Source organism: Dreissena polymorpha, chromosome 4, assembly GCF_020536995.1.
Source record: "Dreissena polymorpha isolate Duluth1 chromosome 4, UMN_Dpol_1.0, whole genome shotgun sequence".
NCBI classification, from domain to species: domain Eukaryota; kingdom Metazoa; phylum Mollusca; class Bivalvia; order Myida; family Dreissenidae; genus Dreissena; species Dreissena polymorpha.
This window is the reverse complement of record NC_068358.1, coordinates 7301566-7322658: the sequence shown is the minus strand read 5'-3', so window position 1 is coordinate 7322658 and position 21093 is coordinate 7301566. Positions and strand designations below refer to the sequence as shown.

Sequence of the window (21093 nt, the reverse complement as noted above, 5' to 3'; positions counted from 1 at the left end):
TACTTATTAGAGTATCAGGTTCATGTTGGCATGCCGTTCCACATGCAAGTACGGTTAACATTATGTTCTGATTTTCTCCTTTCTGCACAGTTATATTACAACGGTATACTATGTATATTAAAAAAGTCTCACATGCAAAAGAAGTGATAACCTAAAAAATGTAATTATTTTTTCTTTATAAAAATTAAGTTAAAAGACGTGTTCTCAGTTTTCAATACTGAATCAAGGGAGACAAATCGTACATGATTCGGTGACCGAAAAGTGTCTTTTCATATTAGATTGATCACTCTATTATATTTTAAATACAAATAGGGTAATATAATATATTCGTTATGTATCATACGGGATGCTCTCTGAACTATCTATCAACAAAGAACTCGTTTATTGTTTAAAATAAGGTCAGCAACTATTGTAAATAGTACACGAGGAGGGCCCTTACTCGAGCACTGCATTTAAAATATCTTTTTAAATTAAGTTGCAACATATATTCAGACAATGTTAGAATAGGTATACCAGTCGAGTGTGTTTCGGCAAAAAAACTTTGCCCACAAAAAACTTCATTAACCGATAAACAACTATAAATATAATTATTTCTCAAAGCAAGCAGGCGGGCATTTTAGGTTGTTTTTCATGGCGGTTTTTATCAATTAATAAATAAATAGGTGGGTGAGTGAGAGTGAGTGAGTGAGTGAGTGAGTGAGTGAGTGAGTGAATGAGTGAGTGAGTGAGTGAGTGAGTGAGTGAGTGAGTGAGTGAGTGAGTGAGTGAGTGAGTGAGTGAGTGAGTGAGTGAGTTAGTGAGTGAGTGAGTGAGTGAGTGAGTGAGTGAGTGAGTGAGTGAGTGAGTGAGTGAGAAAGTGAGTGAGTGAGTGAGTGGAGAGCGAGCGAGCGAGCGAACGAACGAACGAACGAACGAACGAACGAACGAACGAACGAACGAACGAACGAACGAACGAACGAACGAACGAACGAACGAACCAACGAACGAACTAACGAACGAACGAACGAACGTACGAACGTACGAACGTACGAACGTACGAACGAACGCACGAACGAACGAGCGAGCGAGTGAGCGAGTGAGTTACCTCCTTTGTACACAGAATGTATACAGTATATTTAAGTAAGCAAAATAATAGTCCTGATTTAAAAGAAAATATATGTTAGTTTATTGAAAAGTAATTGATCGAGATCTGACAAAATAAAGCTTGTGAAACGCTTGTCATCGATATTTCAGCAACACATGTATAAGCTCGACTTCGAAAATGCTTATAATATATTTAATATATACGAATTAATGTCAATTTAATGAAGCGCGGAAGCGCGCATAAGAGTTTGATGTTACATTCATGTCGGTGTATTTATGGTTATGTATAAAGTATTGATAACTACAATCCATTATTTATAAAGCAGTTCGTTACAATAGAATAACTGTATGCAATATTCGATGGATTATGGTTTTAAATATCGCATGTCAATATTTGAATGTTTATAAATCTAAACGAGTGTACATTGCATTTAATATGTTTATCTGTTACTGCGAAGTTCACGCAATCCTCGTTCATAGTTTCGAGACAAGGAAGTGTATCGATAATCGTCTGTGTTGGGTACTACTTTCGATTTGAAAACAAAACTTGCCTTAAATTCAACAGTAGGGTTTTACTGATTAATTACTTATTACCAATTGGTAAGTTATTAAACTCATTTCTTTCATTTATATATTTAAACTTTATAAATAAACCGACGTTGTCACATATTTAATGAGTGAACGTTCATGTGAACGTATTGAAAGGTATGTTTTAATTCTTATATTTTGTTTCGACACGTATAATTGTTACTGCCAAGACGTGTGAACCACAAGCATGACTACGAACATTACCGGCAGTATTGCCTTTTCAAAAGTTTCATGCGTGATTTGTATGATTTGCAATTTCGTTGTTTATTTTTTACAGTTAATACGGAAAACAGACAGACACAAATATGGTAAGTCCTTAAACTTAACTATTGATATTTCGTTTCGTGTTTTATGATATGCAAAATCAGGGATATAAATTATCAGGAACCTACGAGCGTATGGCCCGTTAAATGTTGGTGGGTCCATGGACTTTCAGGGAGATGACCTACATAACATACACATTAAAAGAACAAATGTGGACAACTATGTTACTTTATATCACCGATTTATGTCTGGTTTCCTCCCAAGTAATGAATTGTAATATGTACTGTTATCAAACACACGCTGGGTATGCGGATACGTTGATAACAGATGGCACTTCGATACCAGATAACAACAAAAGCCACGCGCGAGAGGTGAGTTCATCAGGGTTTTTTAATTATATTATAAAGATTAGTTTTTTTAGACAAGGCGCATGGTCGAGTTTATAAATGGTGTATCCTTTTCTATTGCAAAGAAAAACATCACGGAAGAATGGTAGATTTTTCCCAAATAAATAGAAAATTCGGTCGGAAAACAGCATAAACTGGATGAACAGTAAACATTTCAACAAAATAAAACTACTTAGAACTATTGCAAGAAATTGTTTGATATTCCAGCATGTAGAGAAATCACTGTGCTTCAAATACTGAAATTTTGATAGTATTCAATGAAATACAAACGAAGATAGATCATGTTTTAATAGGTGGTATTCATGAAGTTGCGGGTACTTTGATTCCCGATATAGGACACTTCGGATAACAGAGACTTTTAACAAATTGAGCACTCTGATAACCGAGTTTTATCTTCTACCTGAAATGCATTTATGTATATTATGGCTATTTTTACCAAACATTTTGAAGTATGAATCAATTTGTATTGTCAAGCCCGGCACATGGGGAATCTATGCATAACGTAATTACATACACATGCAAAATATAACTAATGGCGTTGTTCGTTTTCAAAAATCTTATTACTATTATTTTATATAATTAATATTATAAGTGCAAATTTTAAATAAGATTCAAATGCTTATTTCTGAAGTAATATATTTCAAGTGACGACCGAAAATAATTGTCTAAATAATAAACTTGTTTGTAAGTTGTAAATTGAGATTAAGAGAATACAACGGATCATGTGGATCAATACGACTGTGTTCAATTGAACTTATAGCAGGACAGATAAGGGGAGCAAGGGGTCTTAAAGCGGCAAATACACCTCATAAAATTCTTTGTCAATGGTGCTGATTAGAATCGCATCATGAAGACGATACTAATGCGTAGCCACAAAATTAAAAAGAGATTTGAAAACTCCCTTTATATTGAGCTCTACTTATAGGAAGCACTTCCCTTTACACTTCCCTTCCCCTTTTATTATCATATTCCAAAGGGATAAGAACATGTTTCGGTAATTCGTTTTTAATTTACGTCAGTACATACATTTTTATTTATTGCCTGCCTTCTATAGCAGTATTCCACAGCGAATTCTGCATTTCTGATTCACTAAATAGAGCGTGTTATATCTGGTAAAAAATGTCGAGTTATCTGGAATCGAATTGCCATTGTCTTTGAGATGATCGGTAAAAGAAGTGTCCATGAAAATTTGGCATCCGACTCTTAAAACATTTGAATTTTCTCAAATACGTTATTCAACTAAAATGTAACATGTTGTAACATTAATGGACACATTGATCTTTTATTTCGATTGGTTGGCACGTTCGTGATTCATTTCCAAGTATTTTTATTTTGTTGAAATACGTACTGATCATCGAATTCATGACGATTATCGACGAAATTTTATCTCTTTTTTTATAATCCACTGATTTTTTTCACGACTTTCTTGCTCCGCAATACGAAGTAATATACCATTAATCGACCAAACAATGTTACATGTTTGAAAACCAAATAAACAGAACATAAATGCAAAAAGCTGAAGAACTCAACTCTCGCGCGTGGCTTTTGTTGTTATCGAAGTGCCATCCTTATCAAAGTATCCGCATACCCGGCGTGAAACACAAACTGTTACATTATTGAAGTAAGGGAGAACTTATTACAATGTTACTGCATACATGCTAGATTTCCTGATATGTTGAAATCTCCAATTAAATTTAATTTCTAAAATGTAATGTAGAAATGTCTAGACTCAACATAAATTTCTGTTTTTAAAAGGAACATTAAGATCATGACCTTTTATTTATTGCGTTTTTTAAAAATTATATTGAATAATATTATTATAATTACATACGAACAGATTCGTTAATTCAGCTCTATATCATGAATAGAACCCCTATTATGCGATGACATTTCTTGGTTTTATCTATTAATATCAACAAGAAGGGTCAGATCGCCAGAAGCCATTATTGTTTTATGCACGTTATTTTAAATATTAATTAGGATATGCAGCGAAAGAACTGTATAAAATCTCTTTGTAACACAATTTAGTTATGTACATTTAAAACAGATGCGAATATGATTGATTTTACCTGATCAAAAACACATAACTGTTAAAAATTTGTTTTGGGTGGGCACAACGATTAACAGGAGGACATGCGTATTTGGGATCTGACTGGGACTGAATGAGGTTACATGTAGTTGGAACTGACTTCCAAAATGGCGTCTTTTTGATGATTTTCGATAAGTAGTTACTTGTATTTTCACTCATATTTATATTTCCTTAAAATTAATACTACCTTTCGGTTCTACGGTGTTTTAGCTTCCCTTGGCTTTTTGTTTCAAGATTGTAACCATCGGGAATACAAACGTTATTAAAGGAAAACCATCAACCCATGTGTTGTTTACATACGTGACCTTCGAGTTATTTTATGTACTTATATAATTTTCTCTTATAATACAACGTATTTACGCATGTGTTTTGTAAAATATAAAGAAAAGCAAGATTCGGTATATTCCCGACGCGGTTTAATCTCTAAAAACATTAAAGTATTGCCAAAATATTTTTTTTCTTTTAGGCACATTTTGAAACCTAACTTTTAAAGGGCCTTTTAACGTTTTGGTAAATTGATTCACACATTTTAATTGCATTTATGATATTTGTGAGGAAACAATAATACTGAACATTAACCATACTCTAAAATATCCATTATATGCATCTTTTGACGATTAAAAAATCAGAAAATTATAAAGCGTTGCAACGCGAAACGATTGAATAATTCGGAGAGTTCTGGTGTTATATTTTGTGATACTACGAGGATTGCTTATATAAAGTATAAAAAAAATCGCTCATTTTAAGAGCACGGATGGTCAGTGGTTCGAACCCTGTTGAGGGTTACTTTTTTTCTTTCTTTAATTATATTCTTGTTTTGTACTGGAGCTTTTTAGAGCAAATGTTTCAATTTATCAATATAAAGCATTTAAGGGCAAACTTCAATGCATGCCAAAATCTGTGAAAAGACCCCTTTAAATTAAAAACAGCTCTTTCATATGCTGAAGGGTTTGACACGAATACCTTCCAGTCTTTAATAAACTGTATAAGCGTTCTTTGATATTTTAGTTTTATAGCTTGTTATGTGGTGCAATATTTGGGTTCTCTAAATCACGTTACTTACCGTAGCATTATGGTGATGCTGTACGAAACACCTGCCGACCAACTGAATAAAGTTACCTATTTTCAAGAGGATGGGTTGTATGCTGGCTGATATACGATATAATAGAATTTTTAATTTAATTTATTTTATGACGTGTCGATCGTATTCTAATATGAAGATTTGTTTAACCATATAATTAACATATAACTTCTACAAATGCTACTTAATTTCACTTTTCGTTCCGTATTTTTTTATGATGCTAGTAAATCAGCTTCTGTGTTCTAGCTGTCCAACATGCAATTAAGTGAATGTAAAATAAAAACTGTTGTACTTTTCCTCTAGAGTGGCGCAGTTGTAGTTGCGGCGATAGATTTCGGCACCACATACTCCGGCTGGGCTTTCTCGTTCAAACACGAGTTCGAATCTGACCCCTTAAAGATCTCGGCCAAACAGTGGATTGGGGGAAGTTTGCTTTCTTCAAAAGGTACGTCACGCATTGAAAGATTTTAGACACGTACGTTAAACATCGTTTATGTATACACACAGCTTCATATGTTGCAAGTTACGAGTATTTTATTTAGAACAGAAGTTCACCTTACAAAATATGTTTTCTAATATCTAAATTAAAGTAGTTAGTCTTCTGAGCCAAATTGACTATTTCTCTTTATGACATTTAAATTAACGTCAAGTGAAGGCAAATGGGCCGTGCTCTGTGAAAAAGGAGTTTAATCCATTTGCGTAAAGTGTCGTCCCAGATTAGCCTGTGCCAGGCTTATCAAGGACGACACTTTCCGCTTTTATGATATTTCTCTTTAAAAAAAGTATATTCGTAGCAAAAATCCCGTTTTTTGCGGGAATTTTCGTCTCTGATTAGACTGTGCGGACTGCACAGGCTAATCAGTGACGACACTTTACGCACCTGCATTTTAACACTTTTTACAGAGCACGGCCCAAATACAAACTATTATATGACGTAATATTTCCCAATTTCGGTCAGGGCCCACATGCGTGCTCATCAAACCGGACGGAAAGTCCCTGGAGGCGTTCGGGTACGACGCGGAATCCAAGTACGCCGACCTGGCTGAGACGCATGCGCACAAGCAGTGGTACTACTTTAAACGCTTCAAGATGGAGCTCTACAGCAAAGGAGGGGTGAGTATTGATGTGTCAGAGAAAAACGGCGGCGCTCTGGCCCTTTTAAGCAAAAAGTAGATTTCAATTGTGTAAAAATGTTTTGCTGTCACACTGATGAAACTGTGCACACATATTATCAATGACATGTTGGTGGTACTTTGGTGCTTTTTTTTCGAAATATCAGCATATAAGTAGAGTCCTTAACTGAATATTGAGGCATCCTAGCCTTATTGAACAAACCAGGCGCCTATGTCTGAAATAATGTCCAGAAATAAGACCAGTTTCATGTCAGAAATGCATCGCTTAATTGTGCCACGTATGCGTTATTAACGAGGTATTGTCTCAGAAAAAATACTCTTCAATTACATTAATGGCAAACAGGAAATACAGTGTCTAAGGATATAAAAACGAGGATGTTGTCCTAGTTAAAAACACGGAGAAGACATAAAACGGATTGTTTATGGTTAAAATGCATTATTATGTTTCAAACAATACAAAAAAATCTCTGTACATGTTAAATCGTGAGAAGTGAAACCAAAGCAGCGGTCAACTAATAGAACGTCCTTGACCACTTATAACAACAATCAAACTCAATTAATCAGATGTGACTGCATTGGACTTTATTCAATAAAAGCATTAATTGAGTAACGAATATTACACAAGTTTTAACATGCATACAAACTATATGATATTGTCGATTGATAATTGTTGTTATTATACTATTTGTAAGATTTGTATAATTTTCAGGGTGTCAAACGGGACGTAAAAATCAAAGACGCTACTGATAAGGAACTTTCGGCAATTATAGTTTTCAGTCTGGCAATACGATTTCTCGTGAGTAGGAATTTAATATAAGCGCTTTATGATTAAGCCAAAAGTAATTAATAACATAAATGCATGTCTTTGTCATCAAATTACGAGAAATTACCATTAAAAGGAATAATTGCATTTTGTAGTGTTCTTTACTTATAAACAAACAAAAAAGAGTTTAGATTAAATCACCGCGTCATGCGAAAATGGTTCTTATGCCATATGCGGTCAGCGTAGCACCAGAATGCACATTCGCGCAGTCACGAGCTACGACTTCGCGATTACGCAGACTGGGCTGGAGCTTCACTTGTCACACGTAGTATAAGACCCATTTTCACACGAAGCGGGTCAAATAATGTTGTGCGTAGCTTTCTGTATCTTTAGCGTATCATTTTAAAGATGTGCTTCTAGGCCTCTCTAGCTAGCAAATTATTTAAGTCTTCTATTTAACCCTTATAAATAATTTTGAAAAAAGTGCTACTTAACCTTAAAACACAAAACTCAATTAAAACTTGTATCAATTATACTCTAGAAAGATGACGTTATGAACATGTCCCGTCAGCGCCTGAAGGATGGCGGGGTGACGGACGCGGACGTGCACTGGGTGCTCACTGTGCCCGCCATCTGGGACGACGCCGCCAAGCAATTCATGCGGGAGGCAGCAGAGAAGGTGAACACAGTGATAATGTGCACTAAGTGATACATTAAGGGTTGAAATATTGAAATTCATCAACACACGATTTTATATCCGCACATTGGATTCAGTTTTAAGAAGAAAAAACTATTTGTGTGGAAACTTATTTTCCACAATAATGATTTTAAAAAACAGACAAAACAAACATGCATTCACGCAACCAATAGTGTTTCTTTCATTGCAACTTTACAATGAATAATGAAATAAGTAGTTCATTTAATTAATGTTAAATATATGTGTAATTAATATTGGCCTTGTTATTGGGCTTAGGAGAACCTATTGCGACTTTTAAAAGAGCAATACAAAAGAAAAGATGGCTCCATACCCGAAAATGCAAACTAATAAATATATTCATTGACTTCATACCATTTTACAGTATAATCAGTTAAAATACAATAAATCTTATTATATCTATACAAAAAACTCCATATTTTCCAACACTTTTCAGTTACAAAAAATCCTTGCAAGCCCAAGGATAGGCTCATTACATTGGAGGTTTGTCGATTATAACGAATCATTAATGAAATCGATTACTGAGAAGAGTATCTACTAGTCTTACTTTCCTTGTCATCAATGGCCAGATAAATGCTTTTTCAAGACTGCCCATGTTAAGATGGAATCGGCGAGTTGACAGAGCAACCGCTGAGCATGATCGCCAATTCTTTTTACTTTCATGTGTAGCGATCCGATCTAAATTCAGTTATGAAATAGTTATTTTTTGAAAATGTATTCAAACAAAAACGGAAACATTCATTAAATTTAAGAACATGTAAATGTAAGAAAATGTGTGATTCCTGTGTCGCTGTCGTCAGGATTTCACTTGGCACATCCGTCATTAGAGATTGATTATCTACAATCTTTATGTTTGAACCCGTTTTTAGGCATTGTTAATGAAATTTAATGAATTTTGTCTAGTAAAACTATGTAGTTTAAAATAAATTAAAAATTAGATATGTTATTTAAATCAGAGGATTTATTCATTTTATGATAGTTTAATAAATTTTTACATGGCGTTAATGCTTTAAATTATGTTATATTTAAGAATGAAAGTATTAAACCAGCTTTAGAAACACAAGATCGTTCTAAGCCACTGTCGCAATTTAAGACGTTAGTAAAAAAAAATTGTGTTGTGTCGTACAGTTGATTGTATTAATAAGAAATCGAATGCAAACTTTTTTATTTTCCAGGCTGGAATTGCAGGAAACCAACTTAGCATTGCCCTCGAACCGGAAGCAGCTTCACTATATTGTCGTCATCTGCCGGTGGAAAGGAACACGGGAGATAATTCTGTATCGCTTGCTTCTTTTAAGGCAGGCAAAAAGTACTTGGTCCTCGATTGCGGAGGTGATTTTTCTAGTTAATTTTGTGTAAAGCGTGATATAAAAATAATTAAATTTTCGCACTTTTACCGATAGCCACTTTTAACGGTCCAGGGTCAACAGTACATTAAAGAACATAAAGAAAGTATGGTATATATCTAACGATTAATGTAAGTCATATTGAAAACATTCGGAAAAGCATTAATTTTGGTAACTAAACCAAACTAAGGTATTGTCAATCGAAGTCGTAACAAGAACATAGTTTGATTAAGCAGTGTTATACATGGTCTCATATTTGTTGTAAACAAGACCAGTCGGAAGTAATCAGTTTTACTTTATCCCGTAAATATGCAAAGGTACAAGACGCAGTGTGAAATATCTTTAGTAACAGAACAACAGGAAAAACTAAAAACTAGAAAAACAATTAGTTTTACACCTTAAATTAAATCACATAGCGTAGAAATTATAATGAAATATGCACATTAAGCATTCAAAATTGTACATCGAGTGACTACTGAAAGATCAAAAAGCTTTTTAAGTAGTCATATAGGTACTTATTCCTGATTCTAAAACTGTGGGTACGAAACAAAACAAACAGAAACATCGAGCATGGCCACTTTTGCAGAAGAAGTTCTATGAATTACACTAGAAGAAGCATTATTAAAAAACGAACGAAGATCCATTTTTGTTAGAGTTCATTTACTGCTATTTAATAACTTAATTACAAACCGGAAATCATGCTTATTTACTCAGAAAAGAAGTCTCGTTTTCGTATCAATATGCCAAGAAAGCGCAATAGCGAGATTAATTACAAAAAGCGCAATTGAAACAAAATTACAGGCTGCATTACACTAAACATTTGTTAAAAAAGTTCAAATACAGCATGCGTATTCTTTAGGTGGCACTGTCGACGTCACTGTGCACGAGGTGACAGCAAGCGGTGACCTCAAGGAACTTCACAAAGCTAGTGGCGGCGGGTGGGGAGGGACAAAAGTGGACGATGAATACTTCAAATTCCTCCAGAAACTTATTGGTAAAATCATGCACATATACACCATACCGCAGCTTATGTGTCAGTTTGTAAAACGAATTTGAGTTGACCACCTTTGATCAATAAGCACATCTTTAAAATATATAATAACGTTATAGGTTATGAGGAATTTATAATGCAAGTCCGTTGAACGAATACTGGATTTAACTTGAAATTCAACTTAATCTACATCGAACAATCGATATCTTGCGTTCTTCAGGTGCGCCCGTGATGCGCAAGTTTATAGACAAGCATATGGAGGACTATATCGACATGTTCCGCGACTTTGAGATCAAAAAGCGGGACATAGCGCCCTCCAAGAAGGACCTCATCACAGTGCGCATGCCCGCTGCGCTGCTCGACGAGTATCAGGAGGAGACGGACGAGACGCTGAAAGACGCGCTGCCGTCAACGACGTACGCCGGGAAGATTACTATGACCGGTAGGGGCGTCGTTGGCTCAGTAATTGTATGGTTTCTTAAAATACCAATATACCGTTAAAGTTAGGTATGTTTATATTATACATGAGACCCGGTATTCCTTGCATTGTTCTGTAATAATCACATGTCGGTCTTTATGTCCGTCTGTTTTTAATAAAACTTCATTCATAGAACTATCCACACCTGTTTTATATTGAAACACCACTAGGATTTGTATAGTGGTGGGTTTAGTCTCGGTTAAAGTCAATGTTTATTAAAATGTTTCTCGAGAACAAATCGGTGTGTGTAACTTATCTCCATACATAGGTACGTTATGTCGGCTCCTTATCGAGGGATCAAGGTTGCCGTTGCTAAGCTATTATAAACGACCTTCATGCTCGATAATCATAATACAATGTTCTTTAAATGGATTAAATACATTAAACACAGAGAGACAATCTTACGAAACCACGTTTTAGATTGCATAACAATTTAATGATTATATCGATTCCTTCTCGAATGAGAACACCACATGGTAACCCAAACCCGCCCGGACAACGACACACCCAAGTCTGTTTGCCCTTTTTTCGTCCGCAACCGCGGTAAAATATTATTCGGAAGATCGTTGCCATTCCTTTGAAGATTCTTGAGTTGTAATAGTTCACAATATTAATGTATAGTTTTGTGTGTACAAATAATTTGTTTGATTTACAATGGATATATAATAAGTTGTGGCAGTGAGTTTTCGTTCCTTCTCACAGACATTTTTCTGATCTATTAAATATTTTTTGCATGTGTCCCAGAAATCACTTTGAACAGAATGTGATGCAATCAAACCAGCATAACCTTAACGTACATACGTTTATGATAATTCTAAAAATTCTTATTTACAAACGGCTAGTTTTAGAGTTGTTTGTCTAATGCCGTAACTGTAAAACTGTCAAGAACATAAAAAATATATGTTTCATGGAATATATTTATTCTTCAAATCGAATGTTTTATTATTAAAGTGATATTATGGGATTTTTTCACTGTTGAATGGAGCTGAAAAGAATTAACAGGTCAAAAGAGTTAGTTAAAATGTGGTTACTGACCAATTATCGACAACTCATCTTGCTACCAGTTGTTGTCTATTTTACATGACTGGTCAGTCCTCTAAGCCGAAATGTTCCGTAAAATAAAATAGTGTCTTTGTGTCGTATAAACGAATCTGCATAAAACTCAATTTAGATTCACTTGTAAATCGAATCAATTCTGTCGTCAGTTGTCAAAACGAAAGTACGGTTGATATTCAAAAGCATTATTTTCTCTTTCGGGGATATTTTTTAAATATGTTGATGCTGCATTAACACATATAAGTGTATATGAAGTGAAAACACCAAAAATAAACAACGGTTGCGATAGACACCTATAAACTGTTAGATGCCCATAACATCACTCTAAACGATCGACTTAATCCATAACGTTTAACACTCAGTAAAAATCATCTGTTTGTTTTTTCAAGGTGACAAGATGCGCGTGGATGTTTCTGTATTCAAGCTGTTCTTTAAGGACGCGCTCGAGCACATCGTCGAGCACATCGGAAATCTCATGAGGCGACCGGAAGTGCAGGGTTGCGCCGCCATCGTTATGGTCGGCGGCTTCTCCGAGTCCCCGATGCTGCAGGAAGAGGTACGCCGGAAGTTCCCAAGCACACAGGTCATCGTTCCCATGGATGCGGGCTTAGCGGTCCTTAAAGGCGCAGTAATATTTGGTCACCGTCCTAACATTATCACTCAGCGAGTCAGCAAGTATACGTACGGCGTTTCTTGTGCACAAGTATACTCGTCTGACCGCCATCCAGTACACAGAAAATACACTGATAAAGACGGCATTGATCATGTTGACAATGTATTTAGCGTTCATGTGAAAGCAGGTCAGGTCTTGGGCAACAACGAGGTCCAGTCGACAGAAAAATACAGCGTCCACCATTCTGACCAGGATGGTATGACGATTCAGTTCTACTACACGCCTAGTGAGAACCCAAAATATGTGGATGAGGGTGATTGTAAGAAACTGGGTCAGATGCAGGTTGATGTTCCGGGACACGGGAAGGACCGGAGCGCCGAGGTGAGCTTACAGTTCGGGAAGACCGAGATTGAGGCAAGCGTGAAGATTATACACACAGGCGTCGTTTCCAAGGCAAAGCTGAACTTCCTTGGTTGACGTTTGCTTCGAACATGAGAGTGTTTTAGTATAAACGTTTTGCGGTCAATGCAATTTTTAGAAAATACGGCGAAATGTTTTTGCATCCATTCAGTAGTCAGTTACACCGTTATTTTTTTATTTTCCGTTATAATGTAGGCACATTTTACATTTGACTCTGTTTAGTCCACAAAACAAACTTCCGAACCTGTGCATGAAAACAATGCCGATTAGTGTATTTATAGTATTATCGATTTTTTAACTGTATTGTCTTCTTGACTTGACCAATATCAAAATGAACAAATGATCTGGGGACCGTTTCAATAAACATCGTAATACACATTTACGGTACGATACATTTTTCGAAGAAACATAATTGCTTAAGTTCATATTATATGATTATAAATCTCAGTACTTAATTAATGACATTTTCATCTCAAGCGCCGTATATATTTTACGAGCATGGCGAGCTAGTTCGTCTACTTATTAAGATTACAAAATTCTCTTGTAAGTTAAAATTGTCGTACGATCGTTTATGAAACGCCCCCTGCATCTTATAGAAGAATTAAAGTTGGCGCAAAACATAAGCTTTCTAATGTTTAGCAAGAAAAAAAAGTATGGCTTGCCTGTCGTTTATAGTAAATATTTGCGCTACCCCTAATTGTGGTAGTCCATGTGTACATATGCGATGATTCGTTTCGTAGTTTTCTCTTTGGTACACATCAGATATTGTTTACATAGGTTATTTGTTGCCGTTAATGTTATTGTTGTTTGTGCTTTCTTTATGTTATAATCTACACATCTAAAATAATTATAATTGTTCCTCCATCACAAAACTACACTTCTATACTAAACGCTCGTACACGCTTAATCAGTTGTAAGTTTTGCTTAGTAGAATCGATCCTGTATATATCTCTCGGAAATCAGCAGCAACATGGCTTAATGATTTTAATAATATAACCGGGCAGTACCCGGCTCAAAACAACCCGAATATATGATTTCTTGTATATTTATACGATTTCCATGTCACTGAAACATATTATAAACATGGTATCAGACATTACGTCAATATATGCAAAGTAACATATATATAAAACATATCATGTTTGGCCTTTAACAAGTTACAATGAAATATAAATAAAAGATCTGGTAACATGTCAAAATGGTACATATACAACATAAACATACAAATACATTATATCTCAACTCTTTCTCGTTCTCGCTTACCATTCGAGGAATGTGTACAGAACTCTCTCTCTAAAATCAATCTCTGCGGATACTGTGCTTATGCTGCAAATAAGATTATAAATGTGAAGAGTATGGGAAACTGTGAATTATAGGACTCGTTAGCACGTTAGAATGACAATGCTGCTTTTCTGAATTTAACCTCATTACTTATCAAATTATATCAACTCACAACATAAATACAACTCAATGCAAATACAAGAAAGAGTAAATGCAAAAGGTAGAAATAGAACTAACCTTATTTACCTTATTTTGAAGTAATGGAAACTCTTGAAGGTAGATCTGAACAAGTCAGTGGCCAAGTGGAAAGTGACCAGAAGACAAAGGCAAGAGCGGAAAAACTCACTGGTCAAGCACGACTTAACATTTACCTAACCTTAACATAATCACATGCTTGACTGACTTTAAATAATTAGACTGGTCACAGGATAACAGCTTAATAAATAAACCATGTTAACATAATGAGATAAAGGGAAATAATTACATTAAAACAGAACGAAAGAACATAATAATTGAAATGAATGTTTTAACCCGGTTACAATAATACAACGATAATACAACAATGCCATATCTAGACAATGTTTCCTTTTCAACTGAATTTTATCCCATCTTCACCGCGACATTGACGGTATATCACCCCATGGAATAGACTAGCCTCTATCCCACCTTGTTGAATAAACCTTTCGCGTGCACGGACTACTTTTCAAATGAATAAACAAACACTCATTAGCTGTGTTTCATTGTTTTTGAAGTTTCCAAACATGCCACGTGTGTTTGTTATTTTTCTTGCTAAGTAAAAATGCGATGGGATAAATATAATACTAGGATTCGCGTTGAAAAGGCTTTCAAAGCCTCGCAACATAAACTTCTCTCTATTCAACGCTAACCTAGTATTATCTATATCCTGCTAAACATTCGTTGCAGCCTATATCCAAGACACTACTGTCAACTTTTGAAAGCGCGCGTATTTAAAATGACCATCGTGTAAAGAAGCATTTGACGACTAACTTGTCCAGCATTAGACGAGTCTCAAAAGGCTTTCAGATTAAATTTACGCAAGCTGAGACGTGTTGATGTTTTCTAAGACCATGTTCATGGAAGCACCTAAGATTCAAATTTCTTTTATACCTTATGATAAAATATGACATTTCTTTAGTGAAATTTTCGGAACTACTATTTCTATTTTATTATTATATCAAGATTTTTTATGATCACAAGTGAATTACAATCGATATTCTACCGAATTTATATATATATATATATATATATATATATATATATATATATATATATATATATATATATATATATATATATATTTATTTATTTATTTATTTATTTATTTATTTTATGCTTTTTTCATTGTTTATTTACATTGTTTAAGAGTTTAACTAAAGAATTTCGCTTGGATAATGACGTAATTTTGTGTATTGAAATGAGTTGAGGCACGCCATGGGAGAAAGGGTAACTTTCCAGCGAAAGGGAAACAGCTGTTAATTATTTTCTTGAACAAGATGTGTTTGTGAAACACTATGCCCCCAGTAGGTATCCTGGCTTACTTACCATTACTGGCATTGGAAATGTCATTGACTGTACTAAACTGTTGATGCAAAGGACAAAGATGACAATGACAATATTTTATGAAAGATTAAGGACCCCGGCCCAAAATACCAAGCATTTATAAGCAAAAGATACATTTTGTAATAATAAGCGCTACATAGCATATACTGCAATTATTTACACAATGTTTTTACACAAAAAGTACATTAATAAAATAATGTTAACCTACAGACGATTGCTCTAACAAAAGTAATGCAAATCAAGAAAAGACATCATATAAATAATGGTGCATGCTCTGCATTCTGATGGTTGTGACCAGCAATCTAGCATAAACGGTGTTAACTCGTTCAGCTCTGGTGACGACTTGGGGCGACTTTTGCAAATCAAGTCCATCCTGATTAGACAGTTCCTCAGGAGCTGTCTAATCAGGGTATACTTAAATCACCTATGGGTACCTCAAGAATTATCAGTTTACTTCATGGCAAGAAAAAAGGAAAGAAAATCGTATTTTTCATTTTGGCATTTTAGCTAATACATAAAAAATATGCACGAGGCATCTTTTTTGAAATCTTTTAGCATTGAATTTGTTAAAACCATGAAAACACATATCCGACACTGTTGTGAGACGTCCATTCAAGTACTTTGAGAGCATAATTAATGCTATAAATGTATATTTCTGCTTGATCTAATTATAGACCTTAACAGTGTACCAGTGAGCAGTTAAATCTCAGACCAGCTGCATCAATAGACCCCACATGATCCCCGCAACCAAACCATTTCGAGCATTTTGATAATTCAAAAGCATCCTTACCTATTATATTCGAATATAAACCATCAATATTACTTTTTTTCACAATGTAATATCAATGTACATCCAATATTAGCAAATCACCTTATGTCATTTGCTCACCATGGCCATTGCTAAATACAGTTTATGCTTCTGGCAAATATGCATGTACTTGTGTATAACCTGGGGGTAAATCTGGTTGCGATTGCTTGTATATCTTATGGCCTTCCAAAAACCTTTTGTCTCCTGTAACCCGCCCAGTCCTACTTTTTAACCCTTCCACCACCAAACCCTTTTTTATTGTCTTTCCGAAACAACAAATCATATAAGTGCAAAAAATATAAAGAAAAACGTGCTTTGCATATTTTTCCTCAAGCCACAATGCATAGCTTCATTCAAAATAGCACACATAGTGACGGGCAGCCGACAATCCAGCAGTTATTTGCTAGTCTGCCTCTATGTCAACATTTGTGCTATCTGGGATAGTTTATGCTTAAATATCACTTCCTTTTTATATTAATATGTACCATTCTGAGCTAAAAAAAAACAAATATAAAAGTTGCTTCCTACCAACATAACTTTTCTGCCATGTTATCGAAAACACAATTTCTTTTTTGCCTTAAGAGCACTGAGTACAGCACTGCAACTTATTAAATTGACAACTAGAATGGAATGGGAGTGGATCATTTTGAAATATTTTTATTACTTTCATCACAATTGCAAATAGTCTAGAGCCTGGTGCGACGCTGAGTAACTCGGCACTTCTCCTGGCTCTAAACTATTTGCCTCGACAGTTAGATTTTATGTCACAATACAATAAATTAATAATAGTATCAGCCATTTCAGATTGGAACGGATCTGATCGGGATTGGAAATTATGTCAATGCAGTAAGTTAAAGTACCGTATAATAACATTTACATAATATACATGTTATACGTTATACATATATCAAATGCTTATTTTCAACACACTATCATTTCCATGCAATGTTTAGATCTATGCAAAGTCAGATCAAAAAAATCTCTCAGACATCATCTCTGCACTATCAATAGGTCTAGACAACTCTTTCATAGTAATAATGCAAGCGACTGTGATATAAATAGTTACAAAACAGCAGAGTTACAACTAAGATAGGTAACACAAAGATGGAAGGACATACTTCAAACAGGTAATGCCAATTATCCATCTCTTATTTTGTAATATCTCTTTCCATTTATATGTCACTTAATCACTTGAAACCAATTAAAACTTCAAGTTGCATGAGGCCCAGTGATGGTCGCTATAGTAGGTTGCTGAGACACATGTGTCCATACAGTCAATCTTTCTTGTGTAAATGTGGTCTAGGCAGGCTCCAGATCTGTGGGTAGGTGACTGAACAACTTGCTGGAAGTGTAAACTCTTTAGAGCGGTTTGTATGGGTCCATGTGTAGTTGCCAGTGCATCCTCATTCATGTCGTCAAGGATCATACATGGCTCGTTGTGCGGTATTGTGGCCAGAATGGCTTCAATTTGCTGCAGAAGGGACTCTAGACTGTTATGTCGATCTGAGGAGTTGTAGACTGCCAGGACATACAACCCTTTTTGTTGAAGGGCAGTTATGTGTACCGTCATGATCTGGATATACTGGCTAGTGTATTTCTTGAACATAGTCATCTGTTATGGCATCTTCACTGCGACTAGGACACCGCTAGCACTTCTGTGGCAATTGGCCGCCGGAGACCGTCTGTCTACTAGCTGCACATTGAACTGTCCACTAGGCAATAAAGTGCAGAAGGCAATGGTTCCTGAAAGCCAGGTCTCGATCAAAACTATCACATCAGACATAAGAAATGTAGGGTCCTTCAATACGTCAGCGCTGTGGTTTGGAAGAGACCTAACATTGAGGACTAATATAACAGTTGCTTGGCTATCTTTAGAGAAGATGCTGTAAAGACATATTTTTTTCGTTTGTATGCCCATCTCAAGAACAGCATTGCTAGCACGAATCTTGGCAGGATCAAAGTCGAGTAGAAAAAGCACATCTGACTCTACTAAGAGCAACATAAGCTTGACCATCATTGAACCTATGTTTGAAACTCACTACAATCCTTGATACAGTGAGGCCTTGAACCTTGTGAATTGCGCAAGCCCGGGCCAATTTGAGTGGGAGCTGGTGTCTGGTTATAGTTAGTCCTCTATTATTCTTGTGTACAGTGAATGAAATCTCACTTCTTTCTATAGGTGTAGCCTGGGAAAATCTTTGGGTTTCCTTAACATGCTTTAAGTTAGCCCTAGTTTTTGCTCCAGCAACTGGATGATCAAACTGAACGAGGATGACAGAAACCTCTGATCCTGACCGAGTCATACCTACTACAGTGCCATGTGCCCCATTGACTAATCCACCCATCTCATCTATGTTGCGAATCAGCATTACCTTTGCATCAACGGCCACACGCATCACAGATTCAAGTCCTCCCGTAAATCTCGAATCTGAATTGACGTCAAAATTTGCCAAAGCTACTGGTTTCTTGTCAACTGCAACAATACACACCTTGGTTGTCTCCCATGCATCCAGCATGGAATCATTGTACTTATCAACAGCTGAGTTATGCGCAAAGACATGAAGAGTGTTTCTGGGATAGTTTTGGCTGTTTTTATAAATTTTTCTTTACTTCAGGAACTTTATATCTTTGTCAGTATGCTTTGCTTTCCTAACCCTGTTTAGTAGCAAGGCAAAGTCCATGTCATCCTTCTGTCTCATTATTTCTTCTAGCTCTTTGTAGTAGAAAAGTCTCCAAAGGGATCCTGACAAAATGCTATGATATCATGTTCAAGTTTGAATACAAATGGCTGCATAACAGGCGGCAGTTAATACAGGTCACCGAACACAACAACTGAAATTCCACCAAAAGGCTCTGTCGCTCCTTTAAAATCACATACTCTGTTGTGGATTTGGAGAAGGATGTTACAGCTGAGTGAGCTGACCATGGATATTTCATCAATGATGAGTAGCTGAAGCTTTCTTGCCTTGGCTCTTTTTCTCATCTTACAATCTTACATAATTCTTTGTTTGTCCCAGAGGAAGAAGAAAGGTAGAAGAAAGGCGGCATGTAGAGTGACACCAAAAATGTTGTGTGCGCACGACCCAGTTGGAGCAGCCCTTATAACTGTCACATAATCTTGGTTGTTTCCCACAACCTGCAGTGTCCTGACTGCCATTTGGTAGAGTGCTGAAATCAGGTGGGACTTCCCTGTGCCAGCACCACCTGATACAAAGAGACATAGCTGCTTAGGGGTGATGCCTGTTTCTTGGACATGCTGGAACACCCGTTTAAAGCGAGACTATACGATTTGGTAAAATATTTATGAATTTATATAAAATGTGTAAAAAAACTTATTATACAAATATTTTAATATCAATACAAATAAAAGTTAAGAAGAACATGTGTCGGAAAATGCAAAATCAGCCAGATATTTAATTCTGAAATTCCTAAATGTCTGTTCAGTCGAATTCGCCAGCATGTATATCATGCATGTACGATGTGAAGCTTAATTTATTTTTACAGATCACTTAAATTTACTGCAACGAAATCTATTCATACGACACATGAAAACTAACTCCGATCCTCATAGAAAGACGAACGTTTCGGTTATTAAAGGAAAATATGTACGAAATGTCTTCGTCACAATCGGCTCGGGGCGCTAATTTGTTGCATTTTATGACATTCGTCTTCAATGTATACTTGTTCTTGCATATTTTGAGTTATTGTAACATACTTCTATCAATATTTTATAAATTTAACACATATACAAATCGTATAGCCTTGCTTTAAAACATGCTGGTAGACATCTCTCTTCTTCTCATTTAATGACTGTACTAGAGTATGATAGTCATCATCAGGGAGGACATCAGGTCTCATTTCTATGCTGTAAAAAATGGCTTCCCAGACACAGCATCTATGGCAGAGTTACCTGATTTATTCTGTTCTTGAAGTGGCTGTAGAATTGCTGTCTCAGGATCCAACTGAACTCCTTCTTCGAACATCTCACTTTGATCTTGTTCTTCAGCTGGAGAGATCTCATCAAAGGCATGTCTTGGGCGCCATTTTCTTCAAAGTCTTGGATAGCTGCCTCAATAATGTCAGTATGATGCTCCAAGCTGCCTCTGTTTGCATCTATAGTACTTACGTGTTCCTGAAAATACTGTAGATATGATGGCAAACCGAGTAGTTTCTCTTCCTATGTCCATGGCAAGAACAGAAGAAGTTGACCATAATAATATGCTTCTGGAGCCTTTTGTTCAGACTTCTTATGGTACCTTAGAACTGCTGGAATAGAGGCCTTTTTCATGTAGCCTGCTTCATCTTTAAGAATTATTGTATTTGATACTTTGCCTTTTGGCTCATAGTCACTGTCACTTTTATCATTCCTATCTGGTCCCTTCTTGTACAGCGTAAC

General features: G+C 35.8%; 1 protein-coding gene across 1 annotated transcript; it reads left to right on the top strand.

Moving 5' to 3' along the window:
* The first annotated feature begins 1454 nt into the window (after positions 1–1454).
* On the top strand, positions 1455–15037 carry LOC127878058 (heat shock 70 kDa protein 12A-like). Its single transcript, XM_052424460.1, has 10 exons — positions 1455–1683; positions 1949–1979; positions 5816–5957; positions 6471–6625; positions 7355–7441; positions 7950–8087; positions 9299–9455; positions 10329–10463; positions 10681–10902; positions 12384–15037. The coding sequence occupies exons 2-10, from the start codon at positions 1977–1979 to the stop codon at positions 13082–13084; spliced, it is 1740 nt and encodes a 579-aa protein (XP_052280420.1). The 5' UTR covers positions 1455–1683; positions 1949–1976; the 3' UTR covers positions 13085–15037.
* Positions 15038–21093: the final 6056 nt, after the last annotated feature.

What these genes read in the sequence shown, in the direction of transcription:
- LOC127878058 (XM_052424460.1), top strand. An exon ending in CTTGGTCCTCGATTGCGGAG is followed by an intron (nt 9,456 to 10,328) that starts GTGATTTTTCTA and finishes CGTATTCTTTAG; the next exon opens with GTGGCACTGTCGACGTCACT. An exon ending in CGGGAAGATTACTATGACCG is followed by an intron (nt 10,903 to 12,383) that starts GTAGGGGCGTCG and finishes TGTTTTTTCAAG; the next exon opens with GTGACAAGATGCGCGTGGAT.